The sequence below is a fragment of the Equus caballus genome, chromosome 17 (genome assembly GCF_041296265.1).
Source record: "Equus caballus isolate H_3958 breed thoroughbred chromosome 17, TB-T2T, whole genome shotgun sequence".
NCBI lineage: Eukaryota > Metazoa > Chordata > Mammalia > Perissodactyla > Equidae > Equus > Equus caballus.
Genome location: NC_091700.1, coordinates 28,959,543 through 28,976,593, shown reverse-complemented (window position 1 = coordinate 28,976,593; position 17,051 = coordinate 28,959,543). Strand labels below are relative to the sequence as shown.

The 17,051-nt window shown below is 35.9% G+C and overlaps 1 protein-coding gene across 2 annotated transcripts in view; it reads right to left on the bottom strand.

Moving 5' to 3' along the window:
* The window catches only part of BRCA2 (BRCA2 DNA repair associated), a 66,035-nt gene that overhangs the window by 21,698 nt on the left and 27,286 nt on the right, over positions 1-17,051 (bottom strand). For both annotated transcript variants that reach the window (XM_070239474.1, XM_023621925.2), the window contains 8 exons: positions 16,801-16,870; positions 11,705-12,138; positions 11,070-11,251; positions 9,764-9,951; positions 6,650-6,820; positions 5,790-6,144; positions 1,892-2,047; positions 1,651-1,795 (listed from right to left, as the gene is read on the bottom strand). In XM_070239474.1, the coding sequence (XP_070095575.1) occupies positions 1,651-1,795; positions 1,892-2,047; positions 5,790-6,144; positions 6,650-6,820; positions 9,764-9,951; positions 11,070-11,251; positions 11,705-12,138; positions 16,801-16,870 (1,701 nt within the window). The remainder of the gene's footprint in view (positions 1-1,650; positions 1,796-1,891; positions 2,048-5,789; positions 6,145-6,649; positions 6,821-9,763; positions 9,952-11,069; positions 11,252-11,704; positions 12,139-16,800; positions 16,871-17,051) is intronic.

Sequence of the window (17,051 nt, the reverse complement as noted above, 5' to 3'; positions counted from 1 at the left end):
GAAAAGGGGGGGTGGGGGGAGGGTACGGAGGGGGAAGTGGTGTACCCACAACATGACTAACAAAAATGTACAACTGAAATCTCACAAGGTTGTAATCTATCATAACATTAATAAAAAAAAGAAAGGGAAAAAAAAAAATTGTCATACAAAGAGTTTACTTAATTAGAGTAATTTATAAATTAAGTAAATGATTTCATAATTCACTTAATTATGAACACAGAATGACCTAATGATAATTTTAAGCAAATCAAATAGAGTCCATTTTTTCTGCAGATTTATATAGAACATGAAGTTAAATAATATAGACAACCATGAAGAAATGCAGGAGAAGATAAAACTTTCATTAAAAAGGTAGATTAAAAAAGTAAATTTCATACCCTTTAAGCATAAAAACACTACGATTTTTATTAACAAAATTGATGCGACATGGAAAACAAATTCTAGCTCCAGGTACAATAACATAAAAACCAACTGCAACAAAAATGCAAGTTGTATAACGTAGATAAGGACACTGAAGAAAGAGAATGACAAATGGCTTATGGGAAAACAATTTGACAGTTCTTTCCCTTGTTGGTATTCTTTCTCCAGCACCAAAAAAGGACATGACAAATAGTTTAGTACTGAAGCTTAAGAGGGAGTTTATTTAAGATTTCTGAAAAGTACTGTGGGTATGCAATGTTTTATTGCCCAAGACAATTAACAAGTTGTTAAAAGCTCAGTGTATTGAATAAAGATGTGATAATTTGGGGTCAGTTCAATGCTTCCCTGTATATCTACATAATAATATTTTTTTAAAAATCAGAAAAAATTCAGATTCAGAATTAGAAAAAGAAAATCTAAACAGAACTACCATATGATCCAGCAATTCCACTTATGGGTATTTATCTAAAGAAAATGAAAACACTAATACGAAAAGACATATGCACCTCCATGTTCACTGCAGTATTATTTACAACAGCCAAGATATGGGAACAACCGAAGTGTCCATCAGTGAATGAATGGATAAAGAACATGTGGTATACATATATACAATGAAATATTATTCAGACATAAAAAAGAATGAAATCTTGCCATTTGCAACAACATGGATGGACCTTGAGGGCATTATGCTAAGTGAAATAAGTCAGACAGAGAAAGACAAATATCATATGGTCTAACTTATACGTGGAATTAAAAAAAAATATTATGAGCTTGTAGATACAGAGAGCAGAGTGGTGGTTGTTAGAGGCAAGTGGTGAGGGGTAGGTGAGATGGGTAAGGTTGTGAAAAGGTACAAACTTCTAGTTAAAAATAAATAAGTCATGCGGATGTAATGTACAGTATGATGACTATAGTTAATAATTCTGCACTGCATATCTGAAAATTTCTAAAAGAGATATTAAAAATTCTCATCACAAGAAAAAAAATTTTCTAACTATATATAGTGATGGATGTTAACTAGAGTTATTGTGGTGATCATTTTGCAATATATACAAATATCGAATCATTACATTATACACCTGAAACTAATATAATATTAAATGTCAATTATACCTGAATAAAAAAGTTTATTACTCAAAATAAAGACAATTCACCTAATAACAAAAGTTAAATTAGAAGCCTCTAAAACTTTGTTCTCATATAAAAAATAATTTGTAATATTCATTTTACCTTCATGCTCTTCAAATTCCACTTGAATTTTTGTGAATAAGGCTTCTAGTTTCTTTTGTTGGGCCTCTGCATATTTTATTGCTTCCTTTTCTTCTTCTCTTTCATTGCGAAATATGTATGACCCAGCTGATGTCTTCTCCACCCACTGTAATAATGTGTCAAACAAAAATACATGGTAGGGAGGGTCAGTCAAATTGTCTCAAAAGAAAGAAATATAGTAAGTTTCAAGAATATATCATACCTGTATAGGGTATGCTCTTTGAATAATTACGTCAACACAACCAACACTTCCTCCATCACTGAAAAGTGATGACAAGGGGAGAGGAAAAGGTCGAGGATCAGGAAAGAATCCAAGTTTCGCATACCAGCAAGCAGGACGAGTACTGTTGGCAGAAATCTGGACAAATTAATGAATAAATTGATTTATAAGTTAAATATATACACAATTCCCTTTCAAATTTCACATTTTTCATTCTTTTAGAGTTGCTTTAAAAATATTCACTTATAAAAGTCTCATGAAGGTAAGTAACAAAGTAAGTAGAAAAATTGTAAGAAAGTGAAAATGTTTTCAAAATAATTTATTTCAAAAAATTGTTTATATTGTTGTAGTCTTACTGTTATGTAAATATTACTACTATAAAATTAATAAAAGAGACATCAATTTAAACATGATGGATTAAAATATACCTATTCATCTATGCTCCCTCAAAAATCCTATAAGGACAAAGAGATCTAAAGAGGACAGCAGATGAGATATTACCAAAATTCTAGAAGCTAAAAATCTGTTGCCTGATAACAGGGCAGTGTAGAATGATCACAGTTAATAAAACTAGCAAACATTCATAGAGCACTTAATATGGTGCCCAGTACAGTGTTAAGTGCTTTATACATAGTGACATTTAATCTTCATGACAACCCTAAGACTTCGTCCCATTTTACAGACGACAAAACTGAAGTATAAGCGAAATTACATAATCCGCCCAAGGGTACTCAGCTACCAAACTTGTACGGAGCCAATATGAAACAAAATAATTTAAGGAAAACACTCAGAAATTGGAAGCAACAGGTACTTCTGAAGGTAGCAGCATAAAGTGTGGCTGAAAATAGGAGGAATGGTTGAAATTTTACTAAAATAGTAAGACCTCCGATTTCCTTTCTCATCCCAACCAGCCAGGTGACTGCCCTTCCCACACACCAGAAAGAACGCAGGAAAGTTTACTCTCTGGAAAGGCTGAACCACACATATCCTGGACTTTGGAACACTAGGTGAGGCAGCCAGGGTAAAAATGCAATGAAAATCCTTATGCTGAAAATGAGTCTCGCTATTAGTTTTCTCACTCTGTTAGCTCTCAGAACATCACTAATATTTGAGGGTCTGCTAGTGAAAAAAATAAAATCCCCCTCTTATGACTCTACAAGGTGACAAGCCCCACCTCACACAGAGCTTCTGATCAGTTCATCAGAGCCCCACTCTTGAAGAGGAAAGAACAGCTAATAATCACCAGTTGAAGAAAGTCTCTAACCTGAGAGACCCAACAAACAAAAAAAGAGGTTCTCATAGAAAACAGGAAAGGCAGGGAGCAGAAAAAATGGAAATAAAACAAAATATTAATCAATAGCTGCAGAAAGATGAGAAGATATTGTATCTATGAAACAAGAATCAGATGTAATAAAAAAGGAAACATTTAGGAAATAATAAAAGTCTCCTTAAAATCAAAAACTATACCAATGGCCACAAATTTACTTTAGGGATTAGAAGATTAGATTAGGAATTAGAAACTGGGGGTGGGGGAGGGGGGGAAGATCACCAAACAGAAAATAGGAGAAAAGATGAGAAAATCAGAGGACCAATCTAAGAGGCCTAGAGCCCAAACAACAAAAGTTCAAGAAAAATGAAGAGAAAAAAACAGAAGGGAAGAAATTACTAAAGAACTACTTCAGAAAAATTTCTCAGAACTCAAGGAAGGACATGTGTTTACAGATTGTTTGCCACTGTGTACGCAGGACAACGATTTTATTTTTTTGAAAAAAGGATGACACCAAAGTACTTTATTATGAAATTTTGGAATACTGGTGGCAAACGATCTTAGAAACAGATCAGATAGTGAAGGACTGGGAATAAAAATAGCACTGAACTTAGCAGAAGCCATATTAGAAGCAAAAGATATCAGAGGAAACGGAGGCCAGGCCGGTGGCGCATCGGTTGAGTTCACACATTCCGCTTTGGCGGCCCGGGGTTCACCGGTTCGGATCCTGGGTGCAGACATGGCACCACTTGGCAAGCCATGCTGAGGCAGGCGTCCCACATATAAAGTAGAGGAAGATGGGTGCGGATGTTAGCTAAGGGCCAGTCTTCCTCCGCAAAAAGAGGAGGATTGGCAGCAGATGTTAGCTCAGGGCTAATCTTACTTAAAAAAAAAAAAAGGTATCAAGAGGAAATGTCTTCAAAATTCTGAAGGAATTATTTCAACCTGGAATTCTATATTCAGCCAAACTTAGAAAAACACCTCAAAAAGCTGCATATCCCCTTTCTCAATATTACTCTGGGGATTGTGAACCCTTGATAAATCTAGAAAGACATGGAATCCAGAAAACAGGGCTTCTAACACAGAAAGAAGTGAAAATAATTCCCAGAATGATAGCTGTGCAGCATACATAGAAAATAACCACTTCAGGGGCTGGCCCCGTGGCCGAGTGGTTAAGTTCGCGCGCCCCGCTGCAGGCGGCCCAGTGTTTTGTTGGTTCGAATCCTGGTCGCGGACATGGCACTGCTCATCAAACCATGATGAGGTGGCGTCCTGCATGCCACAACTAGAAGGACCCACAACAAAGAATATACAACTATGTACCACGGGGCTTTGCGGAGAAATAGGAAAAAAATAAAATCTTAAAAAAAAAAAAAAAAAAAGAAAAGAAAAAGAAAATAACCACTTCAGAATGGAGAGGGAATACAGACAGGCCCAGAGATCTCCAAGAAAAAGAAATGAAACTGATAAAGGTATTTTAACATATTGAGATGATTTTTATAGCTCCTGTGTAGGAATGAGTTGGTGACAAGGATACAGAAAATTAAGAAAAACAAAACAAGCAAGACAGGGAAAGAAGTAAGTTGAAAAGATATGTAATCATAGTATATCATATGTCAAGTGGCAAAAAATAATTTTCACAGTCATAACGTAAACATTGGATACAGACTTTGCTAAAAATTATACTATATTAATATGGGGTGATGGGGGAAGAGAAATATGTGGCAATATTGGTATAAGAGAGTTAAATTCTCATCTTTCATAGCAGGAAGCTAACAGTTAATTATACATCTAAACTGAAGGAGAAAAGCAGACAGAGAGAGCAGTATCAGCAAAAGAAACAGCCAAGGGGATTGAAGTGGTTGCCTCTGGGGAGCACAGATAGGGGTTAGGCAGGGTTGCATCAGTGGCTGCTTTTCTTTGGCCATAAGCCTTATATTATTTGAGTTTCAAAATTATCCACATGCATTGATTTGATAAAAACAAAAAATGGAAAGTCCCTGCAACGTTGATATTCTAAGCAAGATAAAACACAAGCCTGTTTCAGCTTAACTAAAAGCAACCTAATGTGGAGTTAATGACAAAGTATCTCTTTACCTTAAAATTGTTTAATTTATAAAATGCTTTTCTGAATTAGAGTAATCCAGAATACAACAGAAGTAAATTCCTTACAAGTTTTCCTCATAAGTGAATCTGAATGTGCAATAATGGCAGTAATTTCTGATAGCAATATTGCAGACTATTTGACATGACAAAGTCCTGTTACGTAAGTTTAAATCTACATAGAGAGGAAAGATATATTTTATTATTATACACTTAAGAATCACTGAAATCTAATTCTCTAATCACACTGGAATAGAGATCTGATTGAGTAATCAGGGTGGAAACAGAGCAACACCATGAGAACAAGATGACAGCAAGGGCTATCAGTACCAAAATCGAACACCTGGTGCAAATTTACTCCTGCTCTTTAATTGCCAACTGCCTTATGTTAGCTCAATCAATATCCTTAATAGGTATTAGTAAATTTAAAATTTTAAATGTAAACCCTCTCTGGAATTTAACTGAACCAGTGATAGATTTTTACCAAGAGTGTGCATTAATTTAATTTACCTTTAACATAAGAGATTCTGGGGCTTCGAGAGGTGTACAGGCATCAGGAGAGCCCACCAGTTCCGCTCCATGAATAATAATCTTCTGACCCACGGTCAGTCTACCGTTCTTCAGGAGAGCTAAGAGGGGAGGATCTAAGTGGGCCTTAATAGCATACCATCCATCTGTAAGTTCGATAATGTCTGCTTTTTTGGTATCCACACTCCTAGTTTTACTGCTAGAAGTTTCAGATATATCTGTACTGGATGAAATTATTTCAGAAACACACAGAACAAGTCTTTTTGCAGCTGTGTCATCCCTTTCCATTATCTTTTTTATAGCTGATCTTCTGCTTCTATCAATTTCTATATCATATCTAAAAATAAAAACAAAAATGCATATTTTAGGCATTGTGGAGTCTAGAATTTCATTGTAATAAGTCACTGAATAATTGAGAATAAAAATAAACGACTTTTATTGATGTACTGAGACAGAAGAGAATTTAAAATTTGTTAGCTAGCAATATATTGTTTCATACTGTTAAAATATGAATTCAATATTAAACCAAAAAGTGCAAAAACGCTTTATTAGCAATCCTCAAATAGTGGACCAAATTAGTAATTCATATTCTTCTCACAGGCCAAGAGGTTAAGGAGGGGGGGAGGGAAGAGGGAGGAAAGAGGTGTATGAATGTGTGATTTCTCTTAAGTAGGGCTGGGGGAGGATAAGAGAGCTGCTCCATACATCTCAACAGCAGCATGGGATGGCAACTGTCATCAACAACTGGCTGGTGTACCTCTATGACATGGAAGTCACAGACTGCATAGAAGTCTGAATCATACCATAGTATATGATTACATAATGTAATGTTTTAAACTTGCCTGTACTTTAGTTGAAGGAGCACTCGTTCTGGGGTTAGGCATCTATTAGCAAATTCCTTAGGAAAGGCAAATTCCATAGCTGCCAGTTTCCATACAATCCATCTATAGTGATTATAGACCCAAACTCTAGAAATAAGCTTTGGATCCACACCTGGGGTGTCACACAGAGCCCTGAACAAATAAAGGTAGAATAATATCATAAAAACCACATAAGATGATATCGAATTCAATAACCATGACTATTCTTTGCACAAAAAACTAAACTGTACAAGATCATAGAAGTTTTTGAGTCAAGTAATGTAATTTTAGAAAATGATTTGACATGTATCAAAATGTACTAATAATTCCACTTAACATCTTAGTCGATATAATTTATTTCAACTGGAAAATGAGATCCTTCATTTAAAATAATTATATTTTAGATTATTTTTCTTATTAAAGAAATTGTTTTTAGAAGTCACCTAAACACTTCCTTCCCTAGTCCTGGTGCTCTTCTTGATATCTTCCCTGCTCTGCTCAAATCTCTAACTCTTCTTCCTTTCCCATTCTCACTCTTAGTACCAAGGAAACAGAAGTAATCAAGAGAACTTCCATAAGCTTCCATCCTCACATCTATCAACCCACCAGCATCTGTACGCTTACACTTTGCCTTCTCCTGCTATTTGTACACTAGCTCCCACTCTTTCTTGCCTGGGATATTGATTTAGGAAATTCCTCTTCTCTCTCCTGCATCTCTTGCGTCTCAATTTCTTTCTCCTCTACTGGACAATTTCCATCAACATATAGAAGGTAGTTTTTTTCTACCTTAAAACAAACAAAACAAAACTAACACCCTTTGATCCTACTTTCTTCTCCAGATACTGCCCCTTTCTCTGCAGCTCTTTTTGCAATTCCTGAAAGAACTGACTATTCTCTCTCCAAATCCTCTTCTTCCACTGCTGTTTTTATTGCATTCTGATGAGGCTTTCACCCCACCAATCTACTGAATTATTTTTATTAAGGTTAGTAATGATCTCTATGCTAAATCCAGTGGTCAATTCTCAGTCCTCATCTTACTTTACCTATCAGTAGCAATTGACATAACTGGTCATTCTCTATTCCCTGAAGCTGTGTCTTCACTAGCTTGCAACACACCACACTCTTTCGCATTTACTTCTAACTTTTGGGTTGCTCTTTCTCAGTCTTTTTTTCATGGCTTTAAATTCCATCTATATGCTGACAGCTCTCAAATCGATTTCTCTGGCCTATACTTCACCTACGAACTCCAGACTTGCATATCCAACTGCCTATTAAATATCTCCACTTGGATGTCTACCAATATCTCAAATTTCAAGTTTCCCCAACTGAACTCTCCATTTCCCTTCCATCTTCAGTGTTCTCAATTCTCAGTACACAGTAACTTGTACCCTTCCAGCTGCTAAAGCCAAAATCTTTGGAGCCATCCTTACTCTCCTCTTTCTCTCACACTCTTCCTCGAATCCTTGAAGAAATCCTGATAGTGCCACCTTCAAAATATATCCAGAATTCAACTGCTTTTCACCAACTCCATTGCTACATCCTTGCTCCAAGCAACCATTTCTCACCTGGATTACTGCAATAGGTTTCTAAGTGCTCTCTGCTTTCATTCTTGCCTCTCCCTATAGTCTAATCTCAACAAACAGCCTGAGTCAATCTTTCAAAAATAAATCAGGTGACGTCCTCCTTCTGCTTTAAACATTCTAACGGTTTACTCAGGGTATAAATGGTTACTGGGAGCAAAAGCCAAAGTTCTTATAAAGGTCTATAAGGTCCTACCTCTTTACCTCATCTACTACTACTCTTCTCCTACCCACTCTACTCCAGCTACAGTAACTTCCCTCCTGTTCTTTAAATACTTCAAGCAAGCTTCCCTCTTAGAGCTTGGGATGCTTTCCCCAGATTGGTCCTATGCTCACTCCCTTGATCTCCTTCAGGTCATTGATCATACTTCACTGACTCAGTGAAGCCTACTGATACTTAGTCTATTTAAAAAATTGCACCTCTTCTCACCCAACTCTCTCTACTCTCTTTCCAGCTTTATTTACCTTCATGGTATTTACCACCTTCTAATATACTATACAATTTATGTATTTCTTTTCAAAATTTTCTTTCCCTACCCTAGACCCATCTACTAGAACATATGACTTATTAGGGCAGAGGTTTTTTGTTTTGTTATCCCTAGTACCCAGAATAGTACCTGGCACATAGTAGGTGTTCAATAAATATTTCTTGAATGATCAAAAAGACAATAAAAGCTTCAACACTCAAATGTTATGAACCATCCCCACCTGATTCCTAAGCTCTACACTATGCAGTCTACTTAAACCAAGAAAATAATACAAATGTTTTACCATACTTTTCCAACTAGAATCAACAGCAGATATTTGTTATGTGAGACAATTGCAAGATATAAGTTAACGTTCCTGTTTTAAAATACTCCAAGAAACATTATTAAAAAAAATTAAGGAAAACTGTTTTACCACTTTCCCCAAACTATAAATTCTGGAAAGACATAAGAGATTTTTACAAATAAGGGTACTGGAGAAAGGTTTCCTGTCTCTTGTCATTGGCATTAGGTAATACATTTCTAACAGCAAAAATGTTAAATTATGTTTGCATAAATATTAGAATCATAAGAGGTTATACAGTTTCTAAATTGTTGATGTTTTAGGGCACTGGAGTTTCCTAGCTATTTGGTATGACTGATATTTAAGTATTTCTGTTTAACTTTTATATTTATATATTTATTGAAATACACAATGAAAGAGAATATGATGTGTGTGTGTATCTATGATAAAGCCAACTCAAATTTAACTTTTATCATTCTTTATTTTATAAATCCATAAAAAAGTCCCAATTTAAAAAATATCAATTCATTAAATTCCAAGAGAAACTATAATTCACTTTTCAAAAGATTTCAACAGAATGTCAGTGAACTACAAACTACAACTACAATGCACTGAAAATGATTCAACGTAAAAAATTTGATTTCTTTTTAAGTTCAACAGAGATAAGGAAAGAGAAAAAATGAGAGACTTGTGAGGAAGAGAGGGATGATATAAAAATTAACAAAAAATCTCTTTTTGCATAGAATACCTATAAAATTCTTCTTTTCCAGCCTTTCCATCATTGGAGGGTATGAGCCATCCACCATCAGCCAACTGTATTCCCTTTCCAGCCAATAAGGCTTCCTTACCAAAGTAATCCTGAGTGAGAAACTGAAAAGATCCTGCATTTTTGCTGTTAATTTTTACGCAATGTTTAGAAACGCCAAACATATACAGCTGCATAAAATAAATGATAGAAAAATTTGATAATGAATGAAAAAAATCAAACAAGAGCATGTTTCATAGACTAAAAACAATAACAAACCAAAGGTGAATTTACCAAAATTTTTTCATTTAAATATTAAAATATTCACTATAAAAATATGTAACTTATTAGAAGCTAAAAGTTTTAATGTAATATAAATGACCCACACATTCAAGAGTCTGCTGCCCCTTTTTCATATCCCTTGTGTACATGCCTCCTGCTACATCTGCCATAGGAAGTCATTGTGGGGATAAAAAAGCAATGTTTTCAGTAACCTCTTAAGTTCAAATATTTAGAAGGAAAAGATCAGTTAAAAGTATAAGTATTTTGGTGAATTTGACCTCAGAAGGTTAGATTTCTACACAGGCCTGGCCTAGTTTCAAGGGCCTTACTTTCACCCCAGCATGCCTAACCCCAAAGTATCTTTTCCTTTGTTCAGGCTTGACTCTGGAGTCAGACTCTCTGCTTCGGAATTGTGGCTCTCTACTTATTAGTTAAGTGACTTCGGGGCCATTACTTAACCCTCTCTATACTTCAGTCTTCTCATCTGTAAAATGATGGACAAAATAATGGTGCCTTTTTTTAGGGTGCTTGTGAAGATTAAGTGAGGTATAACCAATGCACGTATACTCTTAGAAGAGTGCCTAGCACACAGAAAATACTGTTACCTATTAATATTATCAATATTATTTTCACCTCTCCATTCCATTTCATCTCCTAAAATTCTAACTAGACAGCACGGGCTTAATTAGAATCTTCTTTTAAAAATGTAAATAGCTCTTAGAAGGTTCAGAGCTATAAGTTATTCATACTTTAAATTCAATGAGTCTACTTTCCTGTAACATCTAGCTGAGAGTAAGTTTTGAAGAGGGAAGGGAAGCAGTAATTTTGAAGCACAGATCACTTTGGCAGGATAAGGCAGGCCAGCAGAGAGGGAGGCTACCACTGCAGGCTGATTAGGAAGCACGATGATTTCATTCATCCATCCCTGTATTAATTTGTTCATTCTTTAAACAGAACAACTTGGAGACATCGACTGATAAAATTACACTTTGCTATAAAAGCTCTTCACACTGTAGACAAAGCGTACCTGTTTATGGGAATATGCGGAGGGAACGTGGCCTCCTACTGCTGCTTTCAGAGAGATTCTAGGCACACTGGACGTTTTTGCAAGATACAGACTGCCTGGCTGTGGAAAAATATGTTGTTTTTGTTTCTTTTTAATTCGCATATCCTGTGTATCTCTGGCATTCTGAAGATTGGTAATTAAATCTATTAAGGAATAAACAGCAAAAAATAAAATTGAATATAAAATTTAAAAAGTACAACCCCTATTCTATAAAATCATATGTATCAATTTGCCCTAACTTTAAATCTTCAGGGATAAAAAAAGTTTCAACTTGTAAAGAAGAGAAATACATCTGTTACTCTTATTTCAAATTTGGAAGAAAATTACTAGTCTGATTAAAAAAATACATTCTAATAGTAGTCCTAGATTGTATGTCTAAGAGTTTTTTTAAAAATAAAGTCCCACAAGTAGTTATCTTTGAAAGAAAACATTAAACTAATTTAAATCTAATGTTAAGACCTCGAAAAATCTAAAGCATTAAAAAAGGTTTTGAAATTATTAATCATCACAAAAGGGGAAAAACCCTCAAGGCATTATTTAATATAAGAAATATCTAACTGAAAGGCAAACGAGTCACACAAATTTTCACATAATACCTAAAGGCTCCTCTTCCCACTTTGTGAAAATCATAGTTGCTGCTTGATTGGAGCTACTTTTGTTCAACTGACACGTTTCACCGTCGTTAATATTATTTTCTCTATCACCAGAGCCATGTTCATCTATGTTTTTTTGGTTGAGTTTGTTCTCCTCTAACTGAGTATTCCTGCTAACACAGCATTCATCTCTGTGAAAATGCGATTTAGTTTTAAAAGGTGGGACAAAGATTTTCCTCGGTTTGCCTGTAGTAAGCGAGTGTCTCCTTTTTTCATTTCTTGTGGCAGGAGCCTTATAAAATGGCTGCCCTGAAACTGATAAATTGCTTGAAGATTTTTCCAAAGTCAGATGTTCATAAAAATGAGAATTATATAAAAATTCTTGACCAGGTGCAGTAAAATTTGGCTTCTGTATTTCTTGCCGTTCCTTAGTTGTGCTACAATGAGGAGAAAACATTTAAATTTGATTATTTACCATTAAGTGTACACATATATAAATGTTTCGGAATATGCATTTTTTGGTAGACTCTCAATTCCTACATAGCAATCCTATTCTAGTAACTGTTTTGCACTTCATCACGGTTGCCAACCAAAACAATAATACACTTTTCAAGTCTATAACTATTACTCACACAGCCTTTGACTTTACCACCTTCCTCACATCATTTAAGAATCTGTCAAACAAGGATTCTGTTTGTCCCCTCCTGTTCTATCACAGTACTCCTTACTGACCTCCTTTACCAGAGAAACACGTATGGGGATATGAATGGGGGAGGAGGGAAGCAGAGGCAGAAGCAGGGACACCACTTCTATTGAAATAATCCAGGGAGTTTTATGGTGACTCGATCTAGGCGTTAGGGGGAGAAGTGGTGAGAAGTGATTGGATGTAGGGTATATTTTGAAAGCAGACTTGTTGGAGTTTTGCTTTTATAGGAAAACAGATTAGAGTAAGGGACATGAGCTTTGGAAACGTTAAGTTTAAGATGTTTATTACAGTCACTCAAATAAAAATGTCAAATAGGTAGATGGATGAATGAATATGTTGTCAGGGAAGAAATCTGGATGATTTTGAGTGGTTCAAGCCTTCAGTGAAAAAAGTAACTGCAGGTGTGGAGGAAACAGCACGAGAACTAGAAGTGATGCCTGAGGATACAAGTGAATTGCTGCAATCTCATGATAAAACTTAGATGGATGAGGAGTTGCTTTTTATGATGAGCAAACAAAGTGGGTTCTTGAGACGAAATCTATCCTGGCGAAGATGCTGTGAAGAACGTTGCAATGACAACAAAGAATTTAGACTATTACATAAACTTAGTTAATAAAGCAGTGACAGGGTTGGGACGATTGACTCCAATTTTCAAAGAAGTTCCACTGTGGGTAAAATCCTATCAAACAGCATCACATGCTACAGAGAAATTGTTCATTAAAGGAAGTCAGTTGATGCAGCAAACTTCATTATGGTCTTATTTTAAGAAATTGCCACAGCCTCTCCAACCTTCAGCAACCACCACCTGATCAGTCAGCAGCCAACAACATTGAGACAAGACTCTATCAGCAAAGATTATGACTTGCTGAAGGCTCAGATGACGGTTAGCATTTTTTGGCAATACAGTATTTTTTAATTAAGGTATGTACATTTTTTATAAACATAATGCTACTGCACACTTAACAGACTACGGTATAATATAAACATAACTTTTTGTTGTTGTTGTTTTTGCTTTTGTTTTTTTGAGGAAGATCACCCCTGAGCTAACATCTGCTGCCATTCCTCCTCTTTTTTCTGAGGAAGACTGGCCCTGAGCTAACATCTGTGACCATCTTCCTCTACTTTATATGTGGGACGCCTACCACAGCATGGCATGCCAAGCAGTGCCATGTCCTCACCCGGGATCCGAACCGGCAAACCCCAGGCCGCCAAAGGAGAACATGCGAACTTAACTGCTGCACCACTGGGCCGGCCCCTAAACATAACTTTTATACACACTGGGAAACCAAAATATTCGTGTGACTTGCTTTATTGTGATTTTCACTTTATTCTGGTGGTCCAGAACTGAACCCACATCTCCAAGGTGTAGCCTGCTGAGAAATATGTTTCAAAAATACAGTTCAATGACTTTTTTCAACAATGCCACAAGTAAGCCATATCTTCGGGCTTAAAAATTTACCAGGTAGAAAAGGTTTCACAACTGCTTTCTACAACTTTAGATGCTTCTATGATATTTACATCTATTGTCTCTAAGTGACATCTCTGTAACTGCTTCTTCTTGACTTTTTCTATTGAAAAGCCACTACGGAAATTGAAGACATAGCTCTTTGTCGGGGATCAAAAAGTAGTTTGGAAGCTCTTGGTACCTAGATGGGAGTTGCTGATTGTATGCTACACTGTAGATTAACTGAAGCTTCCAACAGTGGAAACTTAGCTACCAGCATCCTGGAAGCTGAGTGAGAGAAGAGGACTTGGGGGAGAGGATACCCAACATTCAGTATGATACATTAACTTAATCCCCTTGCTTTCATTACATTACTCCTGCCTTCAACTGTACCTAGTGTGTTCACTAACAGAGAAAGCCCCTGTTGTACCCTCTCTGGAGAATCGATCTCTAATTTCTGTTAAGAGTGGACAAGAGGTAGTTGCCCAGCTTCATGGAGTGAAGGAGGGGTCTGATTGCTCTTAAACATATTTTCAACTTATACCCTTGTTTTGGTTCCTTCTTTCTTCACCACCCAATTCTGAAGATTCATAGATACCCGACCTTTTGAGGCTTCTCTAGCGTAAAATGGTTGCTTCTCTCCTCTCCTCACTACCTACCAGCTTCGAGTCAGTTTTCTCCCATATGCTCTGAAAATTGAGTCACTGTGGTCTCCTCTCCCATTCTCCATGTTTGGGGGTGTGTCTGTGTAAGTTCCCTCACTGTTGTTTTGGTAAAATTTTGGAGGCAATGAAAGTAGATGAGTATGCTCAATTCACCATCTTTACCAAGAAGTTTCTTAACACAGTAAAAATACTTCAGGTTCTGCTTTAATTTTATCTTGTAGGCAAACTCTCCCAGAGCTCTATTCTTCCATTCCCAAATGTATTTCATTTTTACAAAAAAAAAATCCTTCCTGTCTAGGATTAGCAACACAGCTATAACCCTGGGTCTCCTTCAATATCATCCTGATGGCTCCCTTTGTCTCTCGCCTATGTTGAATTTGTTTCTTAACATCTCTTATCTTCCTCCTCCTTGATTTATGAACTTGTTTTAGTTAGCTTCCTGAAAAAAGTGCATGGGAGATAAACCTTTTGGTACTTTGCATCTGAAAAATGTCTATCCTCACTCCTATTTGATACTTTGCTCAGTGACAGGAATCTAGGTCGGAAATTATTTTCTCTCAGAATTTTAAAGGGATTGCTCTGTAATAGACGTTATAGAACTTATAATCTTCTAGCTTCCATTGTTAAAGGTGAGAGGATTTGTGCCATTATGACTCTTGCAACTTTGTCTGAAACCTGATTTTTTGCCCTCTGGAAAATTTAAGGTTCCTCTTTGCCGCTAGTGTTCTAAAATTTCACAAGGATGCGCCTTAACGTGGGTCATTTTTATTGTTGTGCTCACTCAGAGGGCCCTTTTAATCAAGGAAAATCACGTCCTTCAGTACTAATAAAATATCTCAAATTATTTCTTTGAAAATTTCTCCCTTCATTTCACCTGTTCCTTAAATTCCAAATTTTTACATGTTAGACCTACAGAACTGACTTTTCTGATTATCTTTTCACTCCTTTTTTCCTCTTTTTCTTTTTGTTCTACACTCTGGGAGCTTTCATAACTTTTATTTTCTATTACTTCCACTGAGTTACTTTATTTGTGCCATCATATTTTTAATTTCTAAAAGTTCTTTTTATAGCAACTTGTTCTTATTTTAAGGATGCAACTCGTTCTCTTTCCTGAGAATATTAGTGGTTTTTTTTGAAGGTTTCTTCTCCTTGCATGGTCTATTTCTTCTAAGTTCCTTTTCTTCTGTTTTGGTTTTACACTTTGGATACTATCTTTCACAGAGGCTCTCTTCCAATGACCACTGATCCTTGATTATCTTTTCTTATTTAAGAACGAAGCACTGAATAGCTGACTGGAAGCTGTGTGCTGGTGGGGCTTGTCAATTGTTGGCTTCACTGTCTGGCTGTGCTGTTTCATTTGAGTACTTGCAACTGTCAGTATTTTTAGTCTTTTCTATTGGGCTCGTCATGTTCCCCAGACAAAAAAATCTTCCAGTCTTCTGCCTAGAGGCCTAGCTGCCAGCATTTGGGAGCCAAGTGTGGGAAGGAGGCTAGGGAGTCTCCCTACTCTATATAAAGATTTTTACTTAATCTCTGTTTTCAGTACCCTCCCCTCAATTGTGCCTGGTGTCCCTACTCCCAATTCAGAATCCCTCCAATTCATCTTCACCAGAGAACACCCTTCTGGTCTTCATGGGAAGAGGGATAACTGCCTGCCTGCAGTAGGGGAGGGGATAGATGTTTCTTAAACAGAATGTCAACTAATTTTCCTACTTTCTACCTCACCTTCAGAAGTACATGTTGCTGCCAGTTTGAGTCTTTCTCAGGTTCTTTAGGGGAAACTGAATACCTTCTCTGTTGCTCTAATGTCAGGTTTTAGCTTTCTAAGTCATTCACGCTTTTTGGCTTCCAAAATTTTATTTCTTCTGATCACTGTCCTTGTGGATTTATACATTAAAAAAAAAAATTCCCGTTAGTAAATTTTAGCAGGGTTTTAAGAGGGAGAAGAGATAAATGAATATTTGCAATATATGCCATCTTTTTGTTAACTGATTTTGAGTAATTTCCTTAATCCTCCTCAACCTCAGTACCTCATTCATAAAACTGAAATAAAACGTTTTTCTACTTTACAAAGTTGTTATAAAACTAAAAGATGAAATAATAACATGAACAGCACCATAAAGTATACCAAAGTAAAGAATTATTTAATCCTGATGCAAGCTTTCAAAAAGGGAAGTGTTAACTTCTTTATCGCATATGTGTCATTACTTTTAGAAATATTTACTTAAAAAACTCATGCTTTTCCTATATTAGTATAATTTTAAAAAATTTAAACATGTCTTACCAAAAGGGCCCACAGGTAACTGGCTCTAAAGAAATGTGATGCATAAACAATCTTCTATCTTTTATTGTGCCTAGAAAAATATTATTTTACATTATACATTAATGAAAATGTATTTTACATTATATTTTAATGAAAATCTAATGTGCGATTTTATTTCCTATGTCTATTACATAATATTGTAAATATTTACATAGAAAAATTTGAGACAATTACAGACTTTAAAATTTTCAATGCATATAATGGATGCTCAG